At 44.2% G+C, this 25,575-nt stretch overlaps 1 protein-coding gene across 6 annotated transcripts in view; it reads left to right on the forward strand.

The window, feature by feature from the left end:
• oxr1a (oxidation resistance 1a) overlaps positions 1 to 25,575 on the forward strand; it is a 279,319-nt gene that overhangs the window by 163,434 nt on the left and 90,310 nt on the right. For all 6 annotated transcript variants that reach the window (XM_078397885.1, XM_078397884.1, XM_078397888.1 and 3 more), the window contains 2 exons: positions 2,160 to 2,273; positions 23,716 to 23,868. In XM_078397885.1, the coding sequence (XP_078254011.1) occupies positions 2,160 to 2,273; positions 23,716 to 23,868 (267 nt within the window). The remainder of the gene's footprint in view (positions 1 to 2,159; positions 2,274 to 23,715; positions 23,869 to 25,575) is intronic.

Consider the following 25,575-nt stretch of genomic DNA (forward strand, 5'->3'; position numbering starts at 1 on the left):
AACATATAAAGAGCACACAGGCAGTCAGTAGGACGAAGAAGGAAATATTCCTTTGTTCCTTGAACATTGTTATGTACTTCCATCATGTACATCCAAACAGCAGCCAAAATTTCATTATATTTAATTGGACGGGGAACATTTACAAGTTCATAAGTCAGAGGAGCAGATTTAGGCCATTCCGCCCACCGAGCTTACTCCACTATTTAATCATCGCTGATCTATCTTTCCCTCTCAACCCCATTCTCCTGCCTTCTTCCCGTAACCTTTGACACCCTTACTAATCAAGTACCTGTCAATCTCCGCTCTAAAGATACCTAATAGCCTTCTGTGGCAATGAATTCCACAGATTCACTACACTCAGACTAAAGAAACTTCTCCTCGTTTCCTTTCTAAAGGTACGTCCTTTTATTCTGAGGCTGTGCCCTCTGGTTCTAGATTATTACTAGTGGAAACATCCTCTCCACATCCATTCTACCCAGGCCATTCACTGTTCGGTAAGTTTCAGTGAAGTCCCCCCTCATCCTTGTAAACTCCAGCAAGTACAGGCCCAGTGCCGTGAAACATTACATTAACCTAATCATCCCCGGAATCATTCTCGTAAATCTCCTCTGGACCCTCTCTAATGCCAGCACATCCTTCCTCAGATATGGGGCCCAAAACTGCTCACAATACTCCAAATGCGATCTGACCAGTCCTTCATAAATCCTCAGAATTGCATCCCTGCTTTTATATTCTAGTCCTCTCAAAATAAATCCTAGCATTGCATTTGTCTTCCTCACTACTGATTCAACGTGTAAATTAACCTTTTGGGAATCCTACATCAGCCCTTCCAAGTCCCTTTGCACCTCTGATTTCACAATCCTCTCCCCATTTAGAAAATAGTCTATGGCTTTATTCCTATTCTTGCATGACTGCACACTTTGCTACGCTGTATTCTATCTTCCACTTCTTGGCCCACTTCTTGGCCCACTCTCCCAACCTGCCCAGGTCCTTCTGCAGACTCCCAGCTTCCTCTACATGATGTGCCCCTCCATTTATCTTTGCAAACTTGGCCACAAAACATTCAATTCCCTCATCCAAATGATTAACATACAAAGGGAAGAGTAACGGACCCAACACTGACTCGATTAGTCACTGGAAGCCAACCAGAAAAAGGCCCTTTTATTCCCACTCTATGGCTTCTGCCATCCAGCCAACCTGCTATTCATGCTCGTTTCTTCCCTTTAATACCATGAGGTCTCATTTAGTTTAGCAGCCTCAGGTGCAGCATCTTATCAAAGGCCATCTGAATATTCAAATACACAATAGTCACTGACTCTACTTTGTCTATCCTGCTTTTTACTTCCCCAAAGAATTCAAACAGATTTGTCAGGCAATATCTCCCTTTCACAAAACCATGCTGACTTCACCCTGTTTTATCATGTGCTTTTAAGTACTAAGAAACCTCATCCTTCAAAATGAATTGTAAAATCTTACCAACTGTTGAAGTCAGGGTCATAGCCTATAGTTTCTCCTCTTTTGCCTTGCTCCCTTCTTGAGCAACGGAGTAACATTTGCAATTTTCCAGTCCCCTTGGACCACTTCTGGCTTCAGTGATTCTTGAAAGATCACTATTAATGTCTCCACAATCTCAAAGGTCACCTCTTTCAGAACCCTGGGGTGTAATCCGTCTGGTCCAGGTAACTTATTCTCTTTCAGACCTTTCAGCTTCCCAAACATCTTCTCCCAAGTAATAGCAAGTTCACTAACTTCTGCAGCCTGGTTCTTTTGAATTCCTGGCACGTTGATGGTATCTTCTGCTATCAAAATTGACATTAAAAAACTTATTTCTGTATTCTCCATAACTACCTCTCCAGTGTAATTTTCCAAAGGTCCAATGTCCACTCTTGCCTCTCCTTCTGCCCTTATTTCAAGTTCAGTTGCATATTCCCGTCAGTACCAATAGTTAATTTGGGTTAATACCACAAGCCTGGCCCATTGTGCTGCCAAGATACATGCAAACAACAGTTAGAAAGCTGCATTGTGGTAAAATGATTTAAGTAGAAGATGGGATCCTAAATTGAGTACTTCATCAAAGCCTGGGAATAGTATACAAACCACAGTGATTTATAATTAAGTTGCTGAATTGGTTATTTTATATTTACTCTTATCTTCTGCAGAATCTCTATGTTCCTGATCCAGACTATATCTCCAGTGTGGAAAGTTCGCCGTCACTGAGCCCTGTCAGCCCATTGTCTGCAACTTCTTCAGAAATAGAGTTTGAGAAACCTTTGGTAAGAACCTGAAGAGAGAGAATTATAATCTGCAATGAATACTTGAGATTCCACTGGTTCAAAGATGTAAAGAAAGCACAGTGAGAAATGGGGACATCTTAAAAAATGAAAATACAAGAATTAATCTGGAATATAACGAACGTATTTTCAATTATTATTTTTTTTAATCAAGTGATAATAGACAATAGACAATAGGTGCAGGAGTAGGCCATTCAGCCCTTCGAGCCAGCACCGCCATTCAATGTGATCATGGCTGATCACTCTCAATCAGTACCCCGTTCCTGCCTTCTCCCCATACCCCCTCACTCCGCTATCCTTAAGAGCTCTATCCAGCTCTCTCTTGAAAGCATCCAACGAACTGGCCTCCACTGCCTTCTGAGGCAGAGAATTCCACACCTTCACCACTCTCTGACTGAAAAAGTTCTTCCTCATCTTCGTTCTAAATGGCCTACCCCTTATTCTTAAACTGTGGCCCCTTGTTCTGGACTCCCCCAACATTGGGAACATGTTTCCTGCCTCTAATGTGTCCAATCCCCTAATTATCTTATATGTTTCAATAAGATCCCCCCTCATCCTTCTAAATTCCAGTGTATAGTGGTGCCAAGGTAAAATGTGGGAATCCTTAAAGTTAGACCTGGCTGATGTTGTATTTACAAGATAAGGAGATGGCTTTGAATGTATGCTAAGCACTGGATTTCATAAGTTAAGGAAGCAAGGAAAAGCAAAATATAATTCCAGCGGAGGGTAATGCCACTTGCACATGTTCCAACAGCTAAACCATGGGAAGGTGGAGTGCCTGTGTCGCTGCATCTGATTAATTTTATGGACTGTGAAGGATAGTTTGGAGTTGAGTTGCACTTTCTGAATCATCTATCAGATTTAGTGTTTCTTTTAATATTGTAATGGAGGAAATAGTGAGACCAAAATTAAACAAATATCCAGGACCATTTTGCTTTCCATTTTGCCAATTATATTTGTGTTTTTTTACAAGTAGATGATTAAATGACCATTTCACTGATGTGTATAAAATGATTGAAGGAATTCACTAAGGAGAAGGACATGGAGGATAGTAAATTAGTATGGAATATGCGAATATTCTGAGACATGCAGCAATTAAGAAATGGTGATGTTTAGTTTTAGTCTATTAAAGATTATTAAGGTGAATAAATACCCAAGGCCTGGTGGGATCTCCCCCAGGTCATTGAGAGAGGCAAGAAAGGTGATTCCTGGGGCATTGAAGAGGTTCTTCGTATCATCACTAGCCACAGCCCCAGAGAAGGGTATGGGACAATCCAGAAAATTATAGGTGGCTGAGCCTGATATCAGTAGTAAGAAAGCTATTGGAGAGGATTCTTAGAGATAGATAAACACAAAATGCTGGAGTAATTCAGCAGATCAGGCAGCTTCTCTGGAGAAAATGGACAACTGATGTTTTGTGTCGGGACCCTTCTTCAGACTGATAGTAGTAGGCAGAGTAGGGAAAAGAACAGGAAGCGACAAATCAGGGCCAGCAACAAATGATCTCAGGCAAGGAGGTTCCCTGATAGGTCATTTACTGGATAGAGATGGATGTCAGCCCAAGAGAGATACATAGTTGCGAACAGTCGCGTTGGTTAACAGGCCTTTAGTGGAGGAAGGAGAGGGGAAGGTGTTTTGGGTGGGAAGGGATGAGACCTTTTTTGATCTCTTGGTCTCCATTATAAACGTCTATTATATCTGACGTCTATTATAAACCTACTGACTCCACAGTTATCCTGACTACTCTTTCTAAACCCCTGCCTCTTGCAAAGATGCCAGCTTCTACTCTCAATTTGTCCGTCACTGCTGCATCCGCTCCCATGATGAGGTTTTCCATATGAGGACATCCAAGATGTCCACATTCTTTAGTGTATGTGGTTTCCCCTCAGCTGTCATAGATGGATCCCTGACCCACATCTCTTCTATATCCCTGAGTTCTGCTCTTGCCCCCCCTCCCCTGAGACACAACAAGGATAAAGTTCCCCTGTTCATCACCTTTCACCCCACCAGCCTCCGCATCCAACACATCATCCTCCAGCATTTCCGTTACCTCCAAAGTGATCCCACAACTAGTCACATCTTCCCGCTCCGCCCCTTTCCGCCTTCTGCAGAGAACTCCCTCTCCAGGTACTTTCCCCTGCAAGGGGATCCCAGCAATCCTTCCGGGTGCGACGGGAGGGGGGGGTCATGTGCACCTCTTCTAACCTCATCTTAATCTGTGTTCTCGATGTGGGCTCCTGTACATTGGCGAGACCAAGCATTGGCTCGGCGACTGTTGTGATGAATACTTGCGTTCGGTCCACCAAGGCCGACTGGATCTCCCAGTTACTAACCACATTAACTCCACTTCCCATACTGACCTTTCTGTCCTGCGCCTCCTCCATTGATGGAGGAGGCCACATGGAAACTGGATGAAGACCTCCTCAAAATCTGCTTGGGTAGCTTGCAATGGAAATGTATGAACATTGAATTCTCCAATTTTAGGTAACTTCTACAAAAACCTCTCCCCACCCCCCTGTCTTCCCCCACACTCCCCTTCCTCCACTAGAAGGAAGTAAGCAGCAGGATAGACAAAGGAGAGTCAGTGGATATTGTTTACTTGGATTTTCAGAAAGCCTTTGATAAAGTGCCGAATGTGAGGCTGCTATACAAGATGACAGCTCATGGTATTAGAGGGAAGATACTAGCATAGATAGAAAAACATTGGCTGAATGGCAGAAGGCAGAGTGGGAATGAAGGGTGCCTTTTCTGTTTAGCTGCCAGTGACTAGTGGTGACTCATTGAAACTTACCGAATAATGAAAGGCCTGGATAGAGTGGATGTGGAAAGTTTCCACTAGTGGGAGAGTCTAGGACAAGAGGACACAGCCTTGGAATAAAAGGACGTACCTTTAGAAAAGAAATGAGAAGCAATTTAGAAAGGACATAGTCCTGTGCTGTACTGTTTGTATTTTAATTAGTAGGAAGGAAGCAACTATTTAATCTGATGGTCCAGAAGAAGAAGACATTAACTTAACTATTAAGCTGCTCTGTTCTGCCATGATGTGAGGAAGTGCTTCTTCCCACAGGCTTATATAAATCTGATTCCAAAAAATAGTGTAGGTCAATGAATCATTTCAGAACAAAGATTGATGCATGTTTCATGGCCAGGTGTATTCAGGATTTATCATTGAAGCTGAGGTAGAATTTTATATTTGTTTACTGGGCTTTCTTTTTAAATTTAAGTGCTCGATTTACCTGCTGAAGTTCCAATCTATTGATTTCAATTAAATGTGGTACTTGTCAGCGAACAGTGAAATTTATTGACCCTGTAATTGGGCACTTTCAGACTTTCAGCTGCTTTCTATTCATGGCGTTGGATTGAAAAGCCATTAATTTCATGACTGCAGTTTGCATTGGCGAGTGTCTGTTAAAAGGAGCTGTGCTGCTTGTTCATCAGCCTCTTATTAGCAAGTGGTTGCACTTCCTGTTGTGTGTTTCTAAATATATTCGCCTGAGCAGCAAGAAATTGGCAAATAGGAAGTACACGAGCACTAATTTGGTATAACATGCATTCCGGAAGTCCTTCAATGACTTTGTGATTGTAATTGCTGTCAGCATGTGTTTTTCTTTCTAAATTATAATGTACAGAAATTGATGGTTCTCATCAAAGAGAATTGTGATTATACAGTTAAATGGAACAAGTTGTGACGTGTTATAAATTAAACTCAAAATTTATTGCCCATCCTTACGATTGTTTTTGCAATACATTTTTTTTTTTAATACATGTGGCTTAAACATATGTCCAAATACTCTTCGGGCTGAAATTTAGACAAGGAGTGTCATTGTCTCAGTCTTGGGCAATAGTATCTGTATTGAACAGCAATTGCACCTTCAGCTCTCTTTTACTTTAGTCACAAGGACAATTTAATCCACAAATTTCTCATTTATATCAACGCCAAAGATCCCAGGGCAATTTGCAGGAGCACTGAAACAGAATCGCATGAAGGTATTGGGACAGACGTTTAAAGATTTGGTCAAGGAGGTAAGTTTTAATTAGTATCTTAAGGGAGAAAAGTGAGGCAAAGGAATTTAACGATAGAAATCCAGAGCCTTTGCAGAGAAGGCAGCGGAAGAGATGTTGCTGTTGATTGTGTGCTTGGTACCACACAAGCCCATATTGTCAGCAAAGGATGATTATCTTCTTTTCCATCCTACTAAAGTCAAGCATCCTTGTTTTGGCCGACACCATGTTGTTGCGTCATTCAATGAATAGCAATAGCTGTCAAAAAGATTTGCTAGGGTCAGATCTGGATATTTCAGCTGAGTACTTGTCGACGATTAAAGTTAATGAAAATAACAGTTTGTAATCATCCTACTCACACTCTACTTCTGCCCCATCATACCATCTCTTCTGCATCGTAACATACAGATAATTTAAACGTGCTTCCGTCAAGAGCACTCTTCCCTCATCCTGACATACTCTTATATCCTTCTCATATCAGAGATCCAAAAATGCCACCTACACGGGTTCCAACAGCTGAACCATGAGATGGTGTGGTACCTGTGGGCACTGTCTAATTTTATGGACTGTAGAGGATAGTTTAGAGTTGAGTTACACTTCCTGAGTCATTGACAATGAGTAAAATACACCCATGCCAGGTTTAATAGTAGCTCATGTTCCATGTTATCCGGGGGCAAGGAAATATACCAGTTCTGTTCTGGAGGACTCCAAAAGAGGAGACCGAATAATAGGAGACCTAATAAACATTCTCTGGTACCTTGTCCAGTTTTGGTAAGGACCTGCCTGCGATGCCCAGAAGCGTGGGTGATGTCCCACTTCAAAGTACATTGCTTTGTGTGGAGTCCAAAGCCTATCGTTTACACCATGGAAGCAGTGAAGAGCTCTGTGTCAATGTTCACAGATGAGCAGTGAGAGGGGCACGTCTATTGCACGATTTTGGTCTTGTTCAGACATATAAAGTGTTTGACATGTTCATTTGTTTGGTTCTGGCTTTCATTATTCATGCAGAAGGATTGATGGATGGTTCTTGGAGAAACGGAGACTGTGTCGCCATAAAGATTTGTTTTTTTCTTTATTTATTATCAGCCTGCATCTGTTGCTCATGCTTAATTACTACTATCGATGGTGCATAAACACCCAGCATTGCTTTTACAGGGCAGCTGCAACATAATGAATGAGTGAGCACACAGGAAAGCGGGAATATATTTCAAGATGAGAATGTTGAGTATTTTGTAGTCCACTTATCTCCCTAACTTTTGCAGATTGTGATGGAGAAGAACCTTTGATGCTTTGGCATTTGTTACATGGTCTATTCTGCAGATATTTTCTCATTTGTCGGCCATAATGTCGATTCAGTTTACTCCTGAGGTGGCAGTGGAGTGGACTACATTTTTCTGGACAAGAAAACATTTTTCTAGGTCTTGGGAGCTGTAGAAAATATCCCATTGGTCAGAGACATGCCTTGTCCATGGTGAGATATTGCCATGAAATGAGGTCAATGATGATCTCCAGCATGTTATCTTTTGTGGAACCGAGCAATAAACCATCCAATGTCAAAGGAAAATATAGAGGTTTCCACTTGATGCAGTTGACAGTTGCCAATCGTAACTGTGTGCCAGTAGTACATTGTCATTTACCCTTCCACTTCCAAACGGTGCAGTCGGCCATGTACTCCGTATGTATTCTGAGCTTGAGGAGTGGAGTGATGATGTGAAGCTCGGAGCTGCTAACATAGCCAGATAGTAGACGTCGTATGGTCTGTGCCCCCATTCTCACCATCCTGTTTCATGATTGTTGAATTCAGTTGCATGCAGCAGATGATATCAAGATTTGAGACCCACTTTAAACACTGCCAAAGGAACTCTCTATAATGGTTCAGGCAGTGGCAGCACATTCCAAACTCAAAAGACATGATGCACTGAGCTCCTCATGGACTGTACCATAGGTAGTCATTACACTCTCTAGATCAGTGGCAATGCAGTTTTGGTCTCCAAATTTGAGGAAGGACATTCTTCCTATTGAGGGAGTGCAGCGTAGGTTCACTAGGTTAATTCCCGGAATGGCGGGACTGTCGTATGTTGAAAGACTGGAGCGACTAGGCCTGTATACACTGGAATTTAGAAGGATGAGAAGGGATCTTATTGAAACATATAAGATTATTAAGGGATTGGACACGTTAGAGGCAGGAAACATGTTCCCAATGTTGGGGGAATCCAGAACCAGGGGCCACAGTTTAAGAATAAGGGGTAGGCCATTTAGAACGGTGATGAGGAAAAACCTTCTCAGTCAGAAAGTTATAAATCTGTGGAATTCTCTGCCTCAGAAGGCAGTGGAGGCCAATTCTCTGCATGCTTTCAAGAGTGAGCTCGATAGAGCTCTTAATGATAGCGGAATCAGGGGGTATGGGGAGAAGGCAGGAACGGGGTACTGATTGTGAATGATCAGCCATGATCACATTGAATGGTGGTGCTGACTCGAAGGGCCAAATGGCCTACTCTTGCACCTATTGTCTATGGTCTATTGACTGTAGTGAGCATCTAAGAACATTGTGTTCCATATCTGTTTTACTCTACATTTGAAGAGTTAGAGATGACTTATTTTACAACTCACACTGTCTTGGCAAACCCACCTGCATGATCAAGGACGAGTCTCACTCCCTCTTCCCCCCTCTCCCATCGGGCAAAAGTTATAGAAGTGGGAAAACACACACCTCCAAATTCAGGGACAGTTCCCAGCTGTTATCAGGCAAGTGAACCATCCTATCACCAACTGGAGAAGGGTCCTGAGTTACTATTTACCTCATTGGAAACCCTTGGACTATCTTTGATCGGACTGAACTGGACTTTATCTTGCACTAAAGGCTATTCACGTTATTCCCGTTATCATGTATCTGTATACTGTGGATGGCTCAATAGTAATCATGTATTGTCTTTCCGTTGAATGGTTAGCATGCAACAAAAGCTTTTCACTGCATGCCACTACATGTGACAATAAACTAAACTAACTAACTGACTAAACTAACTAACTAACTAATTGAGTTCTATTGAAGGGTTTCGAACAGCAATGTTAATTGTTTCTCTTTCTGCAGGTGATGATGCCTGACTTGCTGTGTTTTGCCAGCATTTTCTGTTATTTTCATTTCCCCCCGCTTGGCTTGAGAACATCTTTGACATCAAGTGTTCAGTTGTGTGGTACCTATAGGAAGAAATAGAAACATGGAAACATAGAAAATAGGTGCAGGAGTAGGCCATTCAGCCCTTCGAGCCAGCACCGCCATTCAATGTGATCATGGCTGATCATCCACAATCAGTACCCTGTTCCTGCTTTCTCCCCATATCCCTTGATTCTGCTAGCCCTAAGTGCTCTATCTAACTCTCTTTTAAATGCATCCAGTGAATTGGCCTCCTTTGCTTTCTGAGGCAGAGAATTCCACAAATTCACAACTCTCTGGGTGAAAAGATTTTCCTCATCTCAGTTCTAAATGGCCTACCCCTTATTCTTAAACTGTGGCCTCTGGTTCTGGAATCCCCCAACATCATGAACATGTTTCCTGCATCTAGCTTGTTTAATCCCTTAATAATTTTATATGTTTCTATAAGATTCCCTCTCATCCTTCTACATTCCAGTCATTCCATTCTTTCATCATATGACAGTCCCGCCATCCCAGGAATTAACCTTGTTCCTGCTGCACGCTGCACTCTCTCAATAGCAAGAATGTCCTTCCTCAAATTAGGAGACCAAAACTGCACAAAATACTCCAGATGTGTTCTCACCAGGGCCCTATACAACTGCAGAAGGACCTTTTTGCTCCTATACTCAAATCTTCTCGTTATGAAGACCAACCTGCCATTAGCTTTCTTCACTGCCTGCTGTACCGGCATGTTTCTTTCAGTGACACCCACGTCTTGTTACACCTCCCCATTTCCAAGCCTGACACCATTCAGATAATAATCTGCCTTCTTGTTCTTGCCACCAAAGTGGATAGCCTCACATTTATTCACATTCTACTGCATCTGACATGCATCTGCCCACTCACCCAACCTGTCCAAGTCACCCTGCATCCTCATAGCATCCTCTACACAGTTCACACAGCCACCCAGCTTTGTGTCATCCACAAATTTGCAAATGTTACTTTTAATTCCTTCATCTAAATCATTAATATATATTGTAAATAGCTGCATAAATGATGCTGCATTCGTCCTTGAATTTGTTCTTGTGAATCTCGAGTGTGCTGTGCAATTGATCAAGCCTCTCTTGCTCTTCATTTAGGCTGGACTTGCACATCAATTCTGTTTGCCCATCTTTGTTCCACATCTCTAAGAATATTGTTTTTTGAAAAATGACAGGATTTAGTGGTTTGTTTGAGCACCACTGTGTTGGCCCTGGTGTTTGCTTTGTATTTCTGCATTTGTTTCTTGGAGAACACCTGCTTGTGGAGCATGTGCTCACACTGTGATCTTGTGTTTACTTGTTATTCTTTTCAAGCTCAATTTTTGTTTTGGGATAAACGTGGAGCATCATGTCACTTAAAAATTGACACCTGATTTCAGTGCTTATATTCGCAATGTGTTGTAGCCGCGCAAAAGTTGAATTTCTTACCATGTGCCAGTTCTCTGCATGAACTTCTCAAATATTATTCATCATATTCCTTTTGCCATAATGTTGTCATAATAATTAAGTCTCCGATCTCGTGGAATCCCAGAGTGGGTACAACATGGAAATGTGGCTCTTTGTCCTTCTGGTTCTGCATCAACCATAAAACATCCCTTTACACTATTCCCAATTTATTCTCCCCGCATTCCCATTAACTTCTTCCCCCCCCCCCCCAATTCTTATCACTCACCCACACACTGGGGTAATTTACAATACCAATTAACCTACCTTCCCCATGTCATTGGAATGTTTGAGAAAATCAGAGCACCAGGGGAAACCTTAGTCATAGAGTGATACAGTGTGGAAACAGGCCCTTCGGCCCAACATGCCCACACTGGCCAACAATGTCCCAGCTACACTAGCCCCACTTGCCTGTGCTTGTTTCATATCCCTCCAACCCTGTCCTATCCATGTAACTGTCTGTTTCTTAAATGATGGGATAGTCCCAGCCTCAACTACTTCCTCTGGCAGCTAGTTCCATACACTCACCACCCTTTGTGCAAAAAAGTTATCCCTCAGATTCCTATTAAATCTTTTCCCCCTCGACTTGAACCTATGTCCTCGTGTTCTCGATTCGCATACTCTGGGCAAGAGACTCTGTGCATCTACCCGATCTATTCTTCTCATGATTTTGTACACCTCTATAAGATCACTCCTCATCCTCCTGCGTTCCACGGAATAGAGACCTAGCCTACTCAACCTCTCCCTGTAGCTCACACCCTCTAGTCCTAGCAACATCCTCGTAAATCTATTCTGAACCCTTTCAAGTTTAACAATATCTTTCCTATAACATGGTGCCCAGAACTGAGCAAAATATTCTGTACCCGGCCTCCCGGGACCAACAACAGGCTGCAGCTCCACCTGGCCCACACACACCGCGCTGGGCCCACAGCCCCCACCAGGCAGAGCCCCTCAGCACTGCTGGGTCCTACTGCCCACCCCCTACTACAGGTAACTGCAGCAGGGGTTCCACTGGGTCTCCCCCTTCCCCCTCCAGCCAGTTGACCCCCAGTACTCCCCACATCGGTCCTCATGCCCCCCTCTGCCCAGCTAACCCACCACCCCCCCACCATACATCCCCTCCACCTGCCCCCCTGCCTCCATCCGACCCCAACCCCCACCATTGCCGGGTGTTCACCATCCCCCCTGACCTCCCCCTTTCAGACACCGAACGGTCGGTCCTCAGCAGAGGCCTTACCTTTGTTCCCCTCCGCCCCCACATCAACGAGTTCCGCGTCCGCCATGACGTGGAGCTCTTCTTCCGCCGCCTCCGCCTCCGAGCCTTTTACCATGGCAAGGAGTCCCCACCCCCCACTGATGACCCCTTCTCCCGTCTCCAACGGACCCCCTCCACTTTTACCCCCCAGTATGGCCTACTACCCTCACTAGACCTTTTTATCTCAAACTGCCGGCGTGACATCGGCCGCCTCAAATTTTCCACTCCCCTGACTAACTCCAACCTCTCCCCTCCTGAACGTGCAGCCCTCCACTCACTCCGCAACAACCCGGACTTAATAATTAAACCCGCTGACAAGGGAGGGGCTGTGGTAGTCTGGCGTGCTGACCTCTACCGCACCGAGGCCAGACGACAACTATCAGACACCTCTTCCTACCTATCCCTGGACCATGACCCCACCGATAAACACCAGACCTTCATCAGCAGCACCATCACCGACCTCACCAACTCCGGCGATCTACCCCTCAGTGCCTCCAATCTCATAGTTCCCCAGCCCCGCACGGCCCGATTCTACCTCCTACCCAAAATCCACAAACACAACTGTCCCGGCAGACCCATTGTCTCTGCCTGCTCATGCCCCACCGAACTTATCTCTACCTACCTCGACTCCATCCTATCCCCCCTGGTAAAATCCCTCCCCACCTACGTCCAAGACACCTCACACGCTCTCCATCTCCAGGATAACTTTCGGTTCCCAGGCCCCCACTCCCTCATTTTCACCATGGATGTCCAGTCACTCTACACTTCCATCCCCCACAAGGATGGTCTCGAAGCCCTCTGTTTCTTCCTCGACCGTAGAACCAGCCAATCCCCATCGACCAACACTCTCCTCCGCCTAGCAGAGCTGGTTCTTACCCTCAACAACTTCTCCTTTGACTCCTCCCACTTCCTCCAAACCAGAGGCGTAGCTATGGGCACTCGCATGGGCCCTAGCTACGCCTGCCTCTTTGTCGGGTACGTCGAACAATCCCTGTTCCAGACGTACACTGGCCCCATCCCCGAACTCTACCTCCGCTACATCGACGACTGCATTGGTGCTACCTCTTGCACCCATGCAGAACTCACTGACTTCATACACTTCACCTCCAATTTCCATCCTGCCCTTAAATATACCTGGACTATCTCTGACATCTCCCTCCCGTTTCTGGACCTCACCATCTCCATCACAGGAGAAAAACTAGTGACGGACATTTACTACAAGCCCACCGACTCGCACAGCTATCTGGACTACACTTCTTCCCACCTGGTCCCCTGCAAAAAGTCTATCCCCTACTCCCAATTCCTCCGTCTACGCCGCATCTGCGCCCGGGATGAGGTGTTTCAGACTAGGGCTTCCGAGATGTCCTCGTTTTTCAGAAAACGGGGCTTCCCCTCCTCCATTATAGATGAGGCTCTCACTAGGGTCTCTTCTACATCCCGCAGCTCCGCTCTTGCTCCCCCTCCCCCCACTCGCAACAAGGACAGGATCCCCCTCGTTCTCACCTTCCACCCCACCAGCCAGCGGATCCAACATATCATCCACCAACATTTCCGTCACCTACAACAGGACCCCACCACTGGCCATATCTTCCCATCCCCTCCCCTCTCTGCGTTCTGCAGAGACCGTTCCCTCCGCAACTCCCTGGTCCACTCGTCCCTTCCTACCCAAACCACCCTAACCCCGGGCACTTTCCCTTGCAACCGCACGAGATGCAACACCTGTCCCTTTACCTCCCCCCTCAACTCCATCAAAGGACCCAAACAGTCTTTCCAGGTGAGACAGAGGTTCACCTGCACCTCCTCCAACCTCATCTATTGCATCCGCTGCTCTAGATGTCAACTTATTTATATCTGCGAAACCAAGCGCAGGCTCGGCGATCGCTTCGCTGAACACCTGCGCTCGGTCCGCATTAACGCAACTGATCTCCCGGTGGCCCAGCACTTTAACTCCCCCTCCCATTCCCAGTCTGACCTCTCTGTCATGGGCCTCCTCCAGTGCCATAGTGAGGCCCGCCGGAAATTGGAGGAGCAGCACCTCGTATTTCGCCTGGGCAGTTTGCGGCCCGGTGGTATGAACGTCGACTTCTCCAACTTCAGATAGCTCCTCTGTCCCTCCCTTCCCCTCCCCTCCTCCTTCCCAGATCTCCCTCTGTCTTCCTGTCTCCACCTATGTCCTTCCTTTGTCCCACCCCCGACATCAGTCTGAAGAAGGGTCTCGACCCGAAACGTCACCCATTCCTTCTCTCCCGAGATGCTGCCTGACCTGCTGAGTTACTCCAGCATTTTGTGAATAAATCGATTTGTACCAGCATCTGCAGTTATTTTCTTATATTCTGGATGCGGTCTCACCAATGTCTCATACAACTGCAACTATGACCTCCCAACTTCTATACTCAATACTGACTGATGAAGGCCAAAGTGCCAAAAACCTTTTTGACCACCTTATCTACCTGCGAACCGACCTTCAAGGAACCATGCACCTGTACTCCTAGATGCCTCCACTCTACAACACTACCCAGAGGCCCACCATTTAATGTGTAGGTCCTGCCCTTGTTCAACGTCCCAAAATGCAACACCTCACACTTCTCTGTATTAAATTCCATCAACAATTCTTCCGCCCACCTGGCTAATCGATCCAGATCCCCCTGCAATCTTTCACAACCATCTTCACTATCTGCAAAACCACTAACTTTTGTATCATCAGCAAACTTGCTAACCTTGCCCTGTATGTTCTCATCCAAATCATTGATGTAGATGACAAACAGCAACGGGCCCAACACCGAACCCTGAGGCACACCACTAGTCACAGGCCTCCAGTCCGAGAAGCAACCTTCCATCATCACCCTCTGCTTCCTTCCATGGAGCCAATTTGCTATCCATTCAGCTATCTCTCCTTAGATCCCACGCGATCTAACCTTCCAGAGCAGCTTACCATGCAGAACCTTGTCGAATGCCTTACTGAGGTCCATGTACACAACATCTTCAGCTCTGCCCTCATCTACCTTTTTGGGATGAGAGCAGAGCTGAAGATCTGCCCTCATCGATCAATCAGATTTGTGAGACACGACCTCCCACATACAAAACAATGCTGAATATCCCTAATCAGCCCTTGCCTAACCAAATGCCCGTATAACCTATCCCTCAGAATACTCTCGAGTAACTTTCCAACTACAGATATTAAGCTCACCGGCCTATAGTTCCCAGCATTTTTCCTGCAGCCCTTCTTGAAAAGAGGCACAACATTTGCCACCCTTCAGTCTTCCGGCACCTCTCCTGTATTTAAGGACGACTCGTAAATTTCAACCAGGGCTCCCGCAATTTCCTCTCTAGTTTCCCGCAATTTCCTCTCTAGTTTCCCGCAATGTCCTCGGATACATCTGATCGGGCCCTGGAGATTTGTCTACCTTCATACACAAGAGTTATCTGAATGGTGTCAGATTAGGAGAAGGGGAGGTGCAACGAGATCTGGATGTGCTTGCACATCAGTCACTGAAAGTAAGCATGCAGGTACAGCAGGCAGTGAAGTAAGCCAATGGCATGTTGGCCTTCATTGTGAGAGGATTTGAGTTTAGGAGCAAGGATATCCTAGTGTAATTGTACAGGGCCCTGGTGAAACCACACCTGGAGTATTGTGTGCAATTTTGGTTTCCTAATTTCAGGAAGGACATTATTGCTATTGAGGGAATGCAGCGTAGGTTCACAAGGTTAATTCCGGGGATGGCGGGACAGTCATATGATGAAAGAATGGAGTGACTGGACGTATATTCGTTGGAATTTAGAAGGATGAGAGGGGGTCTTATAGAAACATATAAAATTCTAAGACGATTCGACAGGGTAGATGCAGGAAAAATGTTCCCGCTGTTGGGGGAGTCCAGAACTAGATCACAGTTTAAGAATAAGGGATAGGCCATTTAGGGGGGGAAAGAGAGCAAAGAGAGATGAGGAAAAACATTTTCACCCAGAGAGTTGTAAATCTGTGGAATTTTCTGCCACAGAAGGTAGTGGAGGCCAATTCACTGGATGTTTTCAAGAGGCGGTTAGATTTAGCTCTTAGGGCTGAGGGAATCAAGGGATATGGAGAAAAAGGCAGAATGGTGTACTGATTTTGGATGATCAGCCATGATCATATTGAATGGCTCGAAGGACTAAATGGCCTACTCCATCTATTTTCTATGTTTCTCTGCCATACTACTGCACTACCTATACAATGCTGCAGGTGGCGCAGTGTGTAAATTACTCTAACAAAATAGCAAGTCCAGGGCCAGGACGACTATACAATCAGTCTGAAGAAGGGTCTTGACTCGAAACGTCGCCCATTCCTTCTCTCCTGAGATGCTGCCTGGCCCACTGAGTTACTCCAGTATTTTGTGATATATACAATCCAGAGAAATTAGTTCAGATCCCACTATGGCAGGTATGGAGTTTAAATACAACTAACAGGAACATAGGAAAGGCGTAGAAATAGGCAGACATTTTACTGAACACTTATGGTTGCTCTGCCATGGGTTGCGGGGACTCCCAGTTATTAACCATTTTAACTCCCCTTCACATTCCCATACTGATCGAACTATCCTGGGCCTCTTCCATTGCCAGAGTGAGATCGCATGCAAACTGGAGGAACAGCACCTCATATTCCGCTTGGGCAGCTTACAATCCAAAGGTATGAAGATAGAATTCTCCAATTTTAGGTAACGAACCTACCACACTCTTTGTTTCTTTCCCCCCCCCCCTTTCTTCCCTGTACCCCAATTCCTATATCCCAGTTTCAGGTTCAGTTCAATCTTTTGTCACTTGCAATAAATCAAGTCAAGTCAAGTCAATTTTATTTGTATAGCACATTTAAACACAACCCACGTTGACCAAAGTGCAGTACATCAATGCAGGTACTAAAAAAAGAACATACGATAGCACACAAACCTAACAACACAGACATTAACAGTTTACAGCGCCCCCTCAGAAGTCTTCAAATGCTAGGGAATAGAAGTAGGTTTTGAGCCTGGACTTAAAGGAGTGGATGGAGGGGGCAGTTCTGATGAGGAGTGGGATGCTGTTCCACAGTCTAGGAGCTGCAACCGCAAAAGCGCGGTCACCCCTGAGCTTAAGCCTAGACCGCGGGACAGTCAGTAGCCCCAAGTCAGCCGACCTGAGGGACCTGGAGATTGAGTGGTGGGTTAGAAGATTTTTGATATGGGGGGGGGGGGGGGGGGTGAAGCCCATTTAGGGCTTTGTGTGCAAATAGGAGGAGCTTGAAATCGATTCTGTACCGTATTGGGAGCCAATGGAGAGAGGCCAGAATCGGGGCGATGTGGTCCTTTTTACGGGTACTCATCAGGAGTCTTGCTGCAGCGTTTTGGACCAATTGCAAGGGGGACAGGGATGATTGGCTGATCCCAGTGTGTGGGGAGTTGCAGTAGCCCAGGCGGGAGGAAATAAAAGCGTGGACGATTTTTTCTAGATCGTCAGATTGGAGGAATGGTTTGATAAATGGTTTGAATAACGTACAGTGAAAAGCTTTTTGTTGCATGCTAATCAGTCAGCAGAAAGACAATACATGATTACAATTTATCCATTTACAGTGTATGGATACATGATAAGGACATGACGTTTAGTGCAAGGTAAAGCCAGCAAAGTCCAATCAAGGATAGTCCGAGGGTCATCAAAGAAGTAGACAGTAGTTCAGCATTGCTCTCCGGTTGTGGCAGGATGATTCAGTGGCCTGATAATAGCTGAGAAGAAACTGTCCCTGAATCTGGCGGTGTGTGTTTTCACACTTCTATACCTTTTGCCTTTTGATGGGAGAGGGGAGAGGAGGAGTGGCTAGCGTGTGACTCGTCCTTTATTATACTGCTGGCCTTGGATGGAGCTGTTCCCAAACCAAGCTGTGATGTATTCTGATTAAATGCTTTCTATGGTGCATCTGTAGTTGGTGAGAGTTGTAGGGGACATGCCAAACTTCCAAAGCCTTCTGAGGAAGTAGAGGCGTTGGTGTCCTTTCTTGGTCGTTGCTTCAATATGGGTGGTCCAGGAGAAGTTGTTGATATTGACTCCTTCGGAATTTGAGGTTTTCAACCATCACTACTTTGGCACCGTCAATGCAAGCTGGGGTATGTGTACCACTTTGCATCCTGAAGTCGTTCACAATCTCCTTTGTCTTGCTGATATTGAGAGAAAGGTTGTTGTCTCGACACCACGACACAAGGTTCTCAATTTCCTTCCTGTACTCCGTCTCATCATTATTTGATAACCGGCCCACATCTGGATGTGCATCCATTTTTCCTATTCCCCTTACCCGCCATCTCCTTACTCAGGCTTCCGTATCACTCCTATTCTCTCCTTCTCTCAGCACCTTTTATCTTTTCATCTTTGGCCTTTATCCAGCAATCTTCCAGTCTCCCTTGCCTGTATCCAGGTTTTGTTCCACCCCCACCTCTTCCAGCTTTCTCCACCATTATCATCAGTCCGAGCAGGGTTCCGACCCAAAAGTCACCAATCCATGTTCTTCAGAGATGCTTCCTAACCTGCTGAGTTTCTCCAGCACTTTGTGTCTTTTTTTTAGGAATAGGCCATTTTGACTCCTTGAGCCTGCGCCACCATTGAACAAGTTCGTGGCTGATATTCCAATTTCAACACCATTTTCCTGTTCTATCCCTTGTAGCTGTTAAGGTGTAAAAATCTATCAATCTGTGTTATGAATGGATTCAGTAACTGGTTTCTCTAACAGTAACATCGAGGTTGAGATGCATCAAGGCAGCATTTCTTTCATAGCAATAATTTTGTATTCTACGGGAGGATTATATTCTATTGTTACTCTGAATCTGAGCCTGTCCTTAACAGCTCATCTCATTAACTTCATGGATTTCAATCCAACATTTGTAGAAATGATAGCCCAATCTACAGCATGCAATTTTTTCCCATAGACAGGTATTTATATTTTGAGTCATTCATGCTGCCATGAAGAAGTTGTGTAGGATTGAAAGGATGTTGTAAATTGGCAGGATCTATGAATAATTAGTCAACCGAAAATTCCTCCCGCTATTTAAAATGTTATAAATTTCAATTTACCTGGGCATGTTCTGGCTTGCTACTAAAGTCCACCAGCAGAAAGTACTGAATTTCAAACATCTGCCTTTCTGATTTTTAAACTATGGATTAAGATTTTGGAATATTACCAAGATTTTTAATTGTGGTGTTCATTTGTTTGTTGAGTTAACTCGATTAATAAGACCCAGCCACCTGCAGGATAGAATTGTCAACTCACACATTTGTAATTAGCTCCCTACTATGTTCCTAGAAATTCATTTATGTATGTGTGCAGATCGCGCTAAAACTGAAATGAGCCTTTATGTGGCTCAAGAACTCACTTGCTGATTCAGCTAAATCGCAGGTTTCAGTGAGTTAAAGGAAAATGGAAGCGGTCAATGGAAACTTTGGCAGGTAAATCTATCTAGGTACAGGGAGACTTTTGTGAAGGATTTTTTTTCACAAGGAGATGGGCAAGGTATGCAAGGAGGCAGGCATGGGAACCAAATCCAGGACTCCAGGACTCCAGGGCTGGAACCAGAATATGAAGAAACAATGAAAAAGGAGTGCATGATACATATCAGTTGAGAACCAGGCTGAAAGGGGAAGTAAAAAACAAAAAGCAAATGAGAGAATATGTGGATCAAATTAAAGTGAGCATAAAAGCTTTCTCAAGACATGCAGAAGATCAGTGGGTAGCAAGAAGAGCCTGAAAAAAGTTAATCCAAACTTAAATATTTGCCAAGGAAGAGGGTGCTGTTTATATCTTGGAGGTGGTAGATTGGGTGACAGAGATGAAAATTGGTGAGGAAAGGTTTAGTTTTCATTTAGTTTAGAGATACAGCATGGGAACAGGCCCTTTGGTCCACCAAGTCTGCACCGACCAGCGATCCCCGTGCATTAACACTATCCTACACACACTGGGGACAATTTTACATTTGCACCAAGCCATTTAACCTACAAACCTGGAAGTCTTTGGAGTGTGGGAGGAAACCGAAGATCTCGGAGTAAACCCAGGCAGGTCACGGGGAGAACGTACAAACTCCGTACAGATAAGCACCCCTGGTCAGGATCGAACCCAGGTCTCTGGCACTGTAATGCAGTAGCGCTACTGCTGCCACACCTTGCCCCACTGTGCCACCCAGGTTATTAGAAAGACTACCCTGGGTAAATGGGCACCTTGCTTGATGCTTTCAGGCTTTTTGTGGGCAATTGGGTTGGTGATTTCAGAAGGGCTTGTTTACAGGTATTATTCCTCAAGAGGTACAGGACGGATGCAAGAGGGGGAAAGAGTAACACGTGACACTCTTGGTCAAAAGGGGTTGCAAGGATTTATATTGGACAACTGCAGCCCCATTGGATTGACCTTGGTGGTGTAGAAACTTAAACTAGGAAAGAAACATAGAAAATATAAAGGTGTGCCAGCATAGATTAATTAAAGGCAAATTCTAATTGACTAATCCAACTGAATTTTTACATGAAGAAACAGGGAAAGTTGGTGAATGGAACCCGAGTTATTTATTTTATCTGAGGCAATAGGTAAGATATTTTGATTTATTCTGATTTGTGTGCACTTCTGTACCACATTGTAGGAAGGTTGAGGTTACAATGGAGAAGGTGCAGAGGAGATTCACCAGAATGTTGGCTGGTGTGAAATGTCTCAGTTATGAGGAGAGGCTGGATAGGCAGCATTTATTTTCCTTGGAGCAGGGGAGGCTGAGGGTGGGGATCCTGATACGAGAGGCATTGATAGGATGAAGGTTTTACTCATGACAGACCCCTCGGATCAGAGGGCATATGTTTAAACTAAGGACTAAAAGTTTTGGAGGAAGACTGAGGAAAAATATTTTCATGAAGAGGGTAGTTGGAGTCTGGAAAGCTCTGCCTAAGAAAATGGTGGGAAGGTAATCTCACATAATTTAATAAGCATCTGGGTGGGCACTTGTGAGAGAGGGGTAAAAAGGGATAATTGATTTAGACTAAGGACCCTGAGAAATAGCTGGCCCGACCGTGCTCGGCTAGATAAGAACCGCAAGAACAAATGGTGACATTCCAAGGATAAGTGTTAGAAGATAACCAGAGAACTAGGGGAGAGGGCAAGATAACCAGAGAACAAGGGGAAAGGGCATGAACTACTCTGTACTGCGCCTGCCTAATAAGATAAATGAATATTACAAAAACGCCCAGCATGACAAGATGCCTCATTTAAATGCACATGCGATGTATGATGTGGGAGGCAACAGGGGCGGTGTCGGTAGATTGTGCACCTCAGTGCTCCGATTGGAAGGAGCCCAAAGGGGAGGAATTAAAGGTGTGACAATTGTAAATTGATGTGAATAAAAAGAAGGGATTTTCCCGACCTCGGTGTGTCTCGAGAGGGGAGGCACCCAACTCTGCAGACTTGCAAATAAAATATACTTGTTTCTCTAGATTGTCTCGAGCATTGTGATTGTGAGCACTCACATTTGCATCTCACACACTTGAAACAACTGGACGTAGAAAGCTTAGGACCAATTATAAATGGGATTGATATTGATAGAACCTGATTGTCGGCATGCACATAGTGGGCAGAAGGACCTTTCCTGTGCCATTTAACTCCATGACTCTGAAAACATTTTCTGCTAAAATCATTTTTAGCTAAAGGTCTACTGGGATAGCATGTGATGCAAGAACATATTTTTAAAAAGGGTAAGATTCCAATATGATGGCTGGTTGATGCTGGTTTATTTTAGATTTTACTTTTGACAACATGCAAATTAACTGCAGTAAAGTGTTTCCATACTACTGCGACAAAGATGGAAAGTCTTGGGCAGGGACCATTCTTTGAAGCAGTGCATTTTGGAGCTCTAACCACAGTTGCATGTTACTGTGGTGCTGTAATATTTATCCAGATTCATATTTTTATCTAGATAGAGGGTAATGAAAATTGATTTTATTTTTTCCTCCATTAAAAATCACCAATCAAATAAATATTTTCTCCCCACCAGTCTTGAACTGGCAAGTGCTATAGTGTGAAGCTGCTCGCCGCCAGTGTAACTTGTTGTTAGGTAATCCAACTGAGTTCACTGGATACTAACTGCCACCTCATTAAACATTAACTTGAGATAGGCACAAAATGCTGGAGTTACTCCGGCAATTTGTGTTTATCATATCATATCATATCATATCATATATATACAGCCGGAAACAGGCCTTTTCGGCCCACCAAGTCCGTGCCGCCCAGCGATCCCCGTAGATTAACACTATCCTACACCCACTAGGGACAATTTTTACATTTACCCAGCCAATTTAGCCTACATACCTGTACGTCTTTGGCGTGTGGGAGGAAACCGAAGATCTCGGAGAAAACCCACGCAGGTCACGGGGAGAACGTACAAACTCCTTACAGTGCAGCACCCGTAGTCAGGATCGAACCTGAGTCTCCGGCGCTACATTCGCTGTAAAGCAGCAACTCTACCGCTGTGCTACCGTATCTTTGGTATAAACCAGCATCTGCAATTCCTTTTTATTATATTTTGAATATTAACTTGAGTTTTGCATCAACCCAAAGCTTAAAAACTATTGGATAAAAATTAGACTTTATTTAATAACTTTTGTATTATTCAGAATAACATACAAAATTCAGTGTTTTTTAAAATTCTGTAAATTGGATTCAGAGTGAAAATTATTTGAGTTAATGTTAAATTATTGTAACAAGACAAAATAAATTACAGTTTTGAGAACGTGATGTTCTTTCTTCAGTCAATTGTTTCATTTGTAAGTTTTGCAACAGTTTGGTTTGATACAAGTATTGAGGATAAGTCAATGCTTTCTCTCCTGCATAGTTGCCTGGTTTCATATATTCCAAATATTGAATACAATGGCTGGAAAATCACATGTAAATACTTTAGCGTTTCTTACCTTTTCCACTGCTTTACTTCCTGCTCTCTTTGAAGATGGGTCCTGATGCCAAATACCGTCAGTCCAATTCCTTCCTTGGTTGAGTTTCTCGAGCAATTTGTTTTTTCCTCAAGAATGCAGCGTTTCTCTATTATAGCCAGTATCAGTCTTGTTAGACTTCAAGTTGGTGCAAAGTAAATAGTTCTGTGGAGGCATAATGGCGCAGTGGCGGAGTTGCTGCCTTGCAGGGCCAGAGACCCATGTTCGATCGTGACCGTGGGTGCTGTCTGTACAGAGGTTAGACTTTCTTCTCATGACCGTGTGGGATTTCTCCGGGAGTTCCAGTTTCCTCCCACATCCCAAAGACGTGCACGTTTGCAGCTTAATTGGCTTCTGTAAATTGTCCCCATGAGTGTAGGATATAACTCGTGTGGTGTGATCATTGGTGGGCCGAAGAGCCTGTTTCCACATCGTATCTCTAAAATTAAAACAAAATGTGCAATTGATCTGTGCATATTTATAATTAGATACTGTCTGATTAACTATTTGTTTTTGTCATCTGGTGCCATTTCATTCCAGTTAGTGCAAATTTAGATGTTTATATTACATATCTGTCAACTCTCATGTTACTCAATGAAAGTTATGTCATTTCAGGATGTGGACAATGTTCAACACAAAGATTCAACCGCTTCACCAACACACAGTTGCATTCGACCAGCAAGAGTGGTATCGTCCACTTCAGAGGAAGAGGAAGCCTTTACAGAGAAGTTTCTCAAAATTACATGCAGATACATAACTCATGACAAGGTAACCAACTTTCAATTTTAATTTATTCTGTGGTCTCCCTTCTTCACACAGTGCAACATCAGGCATATATATGGCACTCGGTGTTTTTGCCCATTTGGCCGTGGAGTAGAAAGAAAGATATCCCGATTCGTGCTTGTGATCATTCAGTTAATGCAGATTAAAATGTAAAATATGCTGGAGTGCAGTTGAGTCAGGTCTAATTGTAATATTACACAGTGTAGCATCTTTTCTATCCCTGCAGTTAAGCAACCGATACTTGATCCAGCATCTTGTGTCTGACTGTCTGATGGTATTGAGAGATTGGATCTGACTGCCCAGTGATTATTGCATCAGCGGTTCCATGCAGACCATCTATGCTTCTTCACCAGAGACTGGAAGGATGCTGTCCTGAACAACCTCAGGAGCTAACTACTCTACCACCTTCATTAACCCTATTCATGGATCCTATCCAACTTGCTTTTCAATCGAGATCAATCAACATTTAGATTGACTTCTAAGAAAATTAAGGTCTCTGTGAATTCATCATGAGTCAAGAGCAGTGGAGCTAATTTTTAAAATGTTATTACAAGTTTATCTCGTCGGGCAATGCAATAAGGACATGAACAACCACCGCCCTACCCTGTCCCAGAGAACATTTTATATTTATGTACATCCCTGATCAGTCTGAAGAAGGGTCTTGATCTGAAACGTCACCCATTCCTTCTCTCCTGACCCGCTGAATTACTCCAGCATTTTGTATCTACCTTCCACACATTCCCTGAGATATGCACAGAGATATTTGCAACATCTATTATTGATTGAGTTATGAAAACCAGTCCTTATCGAGTTTTACATTGATGGTTGACTTTTGGGCCAGATACCTTTGCTGGCATTCACAAACAATAATCAGTATTTTTACATTGTTACACCTGTGTAAATAACTGCACACATTGATTACTCCATGGTGAATTCTGTAAGGATAATTGGCTAAAGGGGTAGACACAAAATGCTGGAGTAACTCAGCGGGTCAGGCAGCATCTCTGGAGAGAAGGAATGGGTGACGTTTCGGGTCGAGGTCCTTCACCAGCATCTGCAGTCTTTTTTCTGACACATATTGGCTAAAGGGGTGGTGCACTGATTAATTTAACAGACAGTAAACCACATGACTGGGCAAATAATCCAGAGACACGAGTTCAGGTGCCGTCTTGGCAGCTGTGGAACTGAAAATTATGTTAATAATCTGGGAATGGTCATTGTGTGATCACTTTTTCTTAAAGGCCTTCTAACTATTGAATCTATATACTATTAAAACTCAGATGTTGTGTATATATATATATATAACACTGATGTCGGCTGAATACGGCAATTCCGGCAAAACGGTGAACCGTAGCGCCACGATTTTTGTACCGCCTTAATCAGCATGCGGTTCGCTGCTGGAAAATGATATTTTTATTTAATTCGGACGCATATTTTTTAAGTTACAGAGGTTTAAAAGTGCTGCCCTCCCTGATTTATCGAAGTTTTGACAGAAGGGGGGCGCTGCGGTGCGGATTGTGATGTCACAATGCCCCTGTGAGATGGACTCGAGCTGACCCCCCTTCCCCCCCACCCCAGCGGTATTCAGCGTGTGACGTCACAATGCCCCTGTGCTACATTGTTGCGAAGAGCTGTCAAGTCAAGTTCATTTTATTTGTATAGCACATTTAAAAACAACCCACGTTGACCAAA

The sequence above is a fragment of the Rhinoraja longicauda genome, chromosome 4 (assembly GCF_053455715.1).
Source record: "Rhinoraja longicauda isolate Sanriku21f chromosome 4, sRhiLon1.1, whole genome shotgun sequence".
In the NCBI taxonomy this organism is placed as follows: Eukaryota; Metazoa; Chordata; class Chondrichthyes; order Rajiformes; family Arhynchobatidae; genus Rhinoraja; species Rhinoraja longicauda.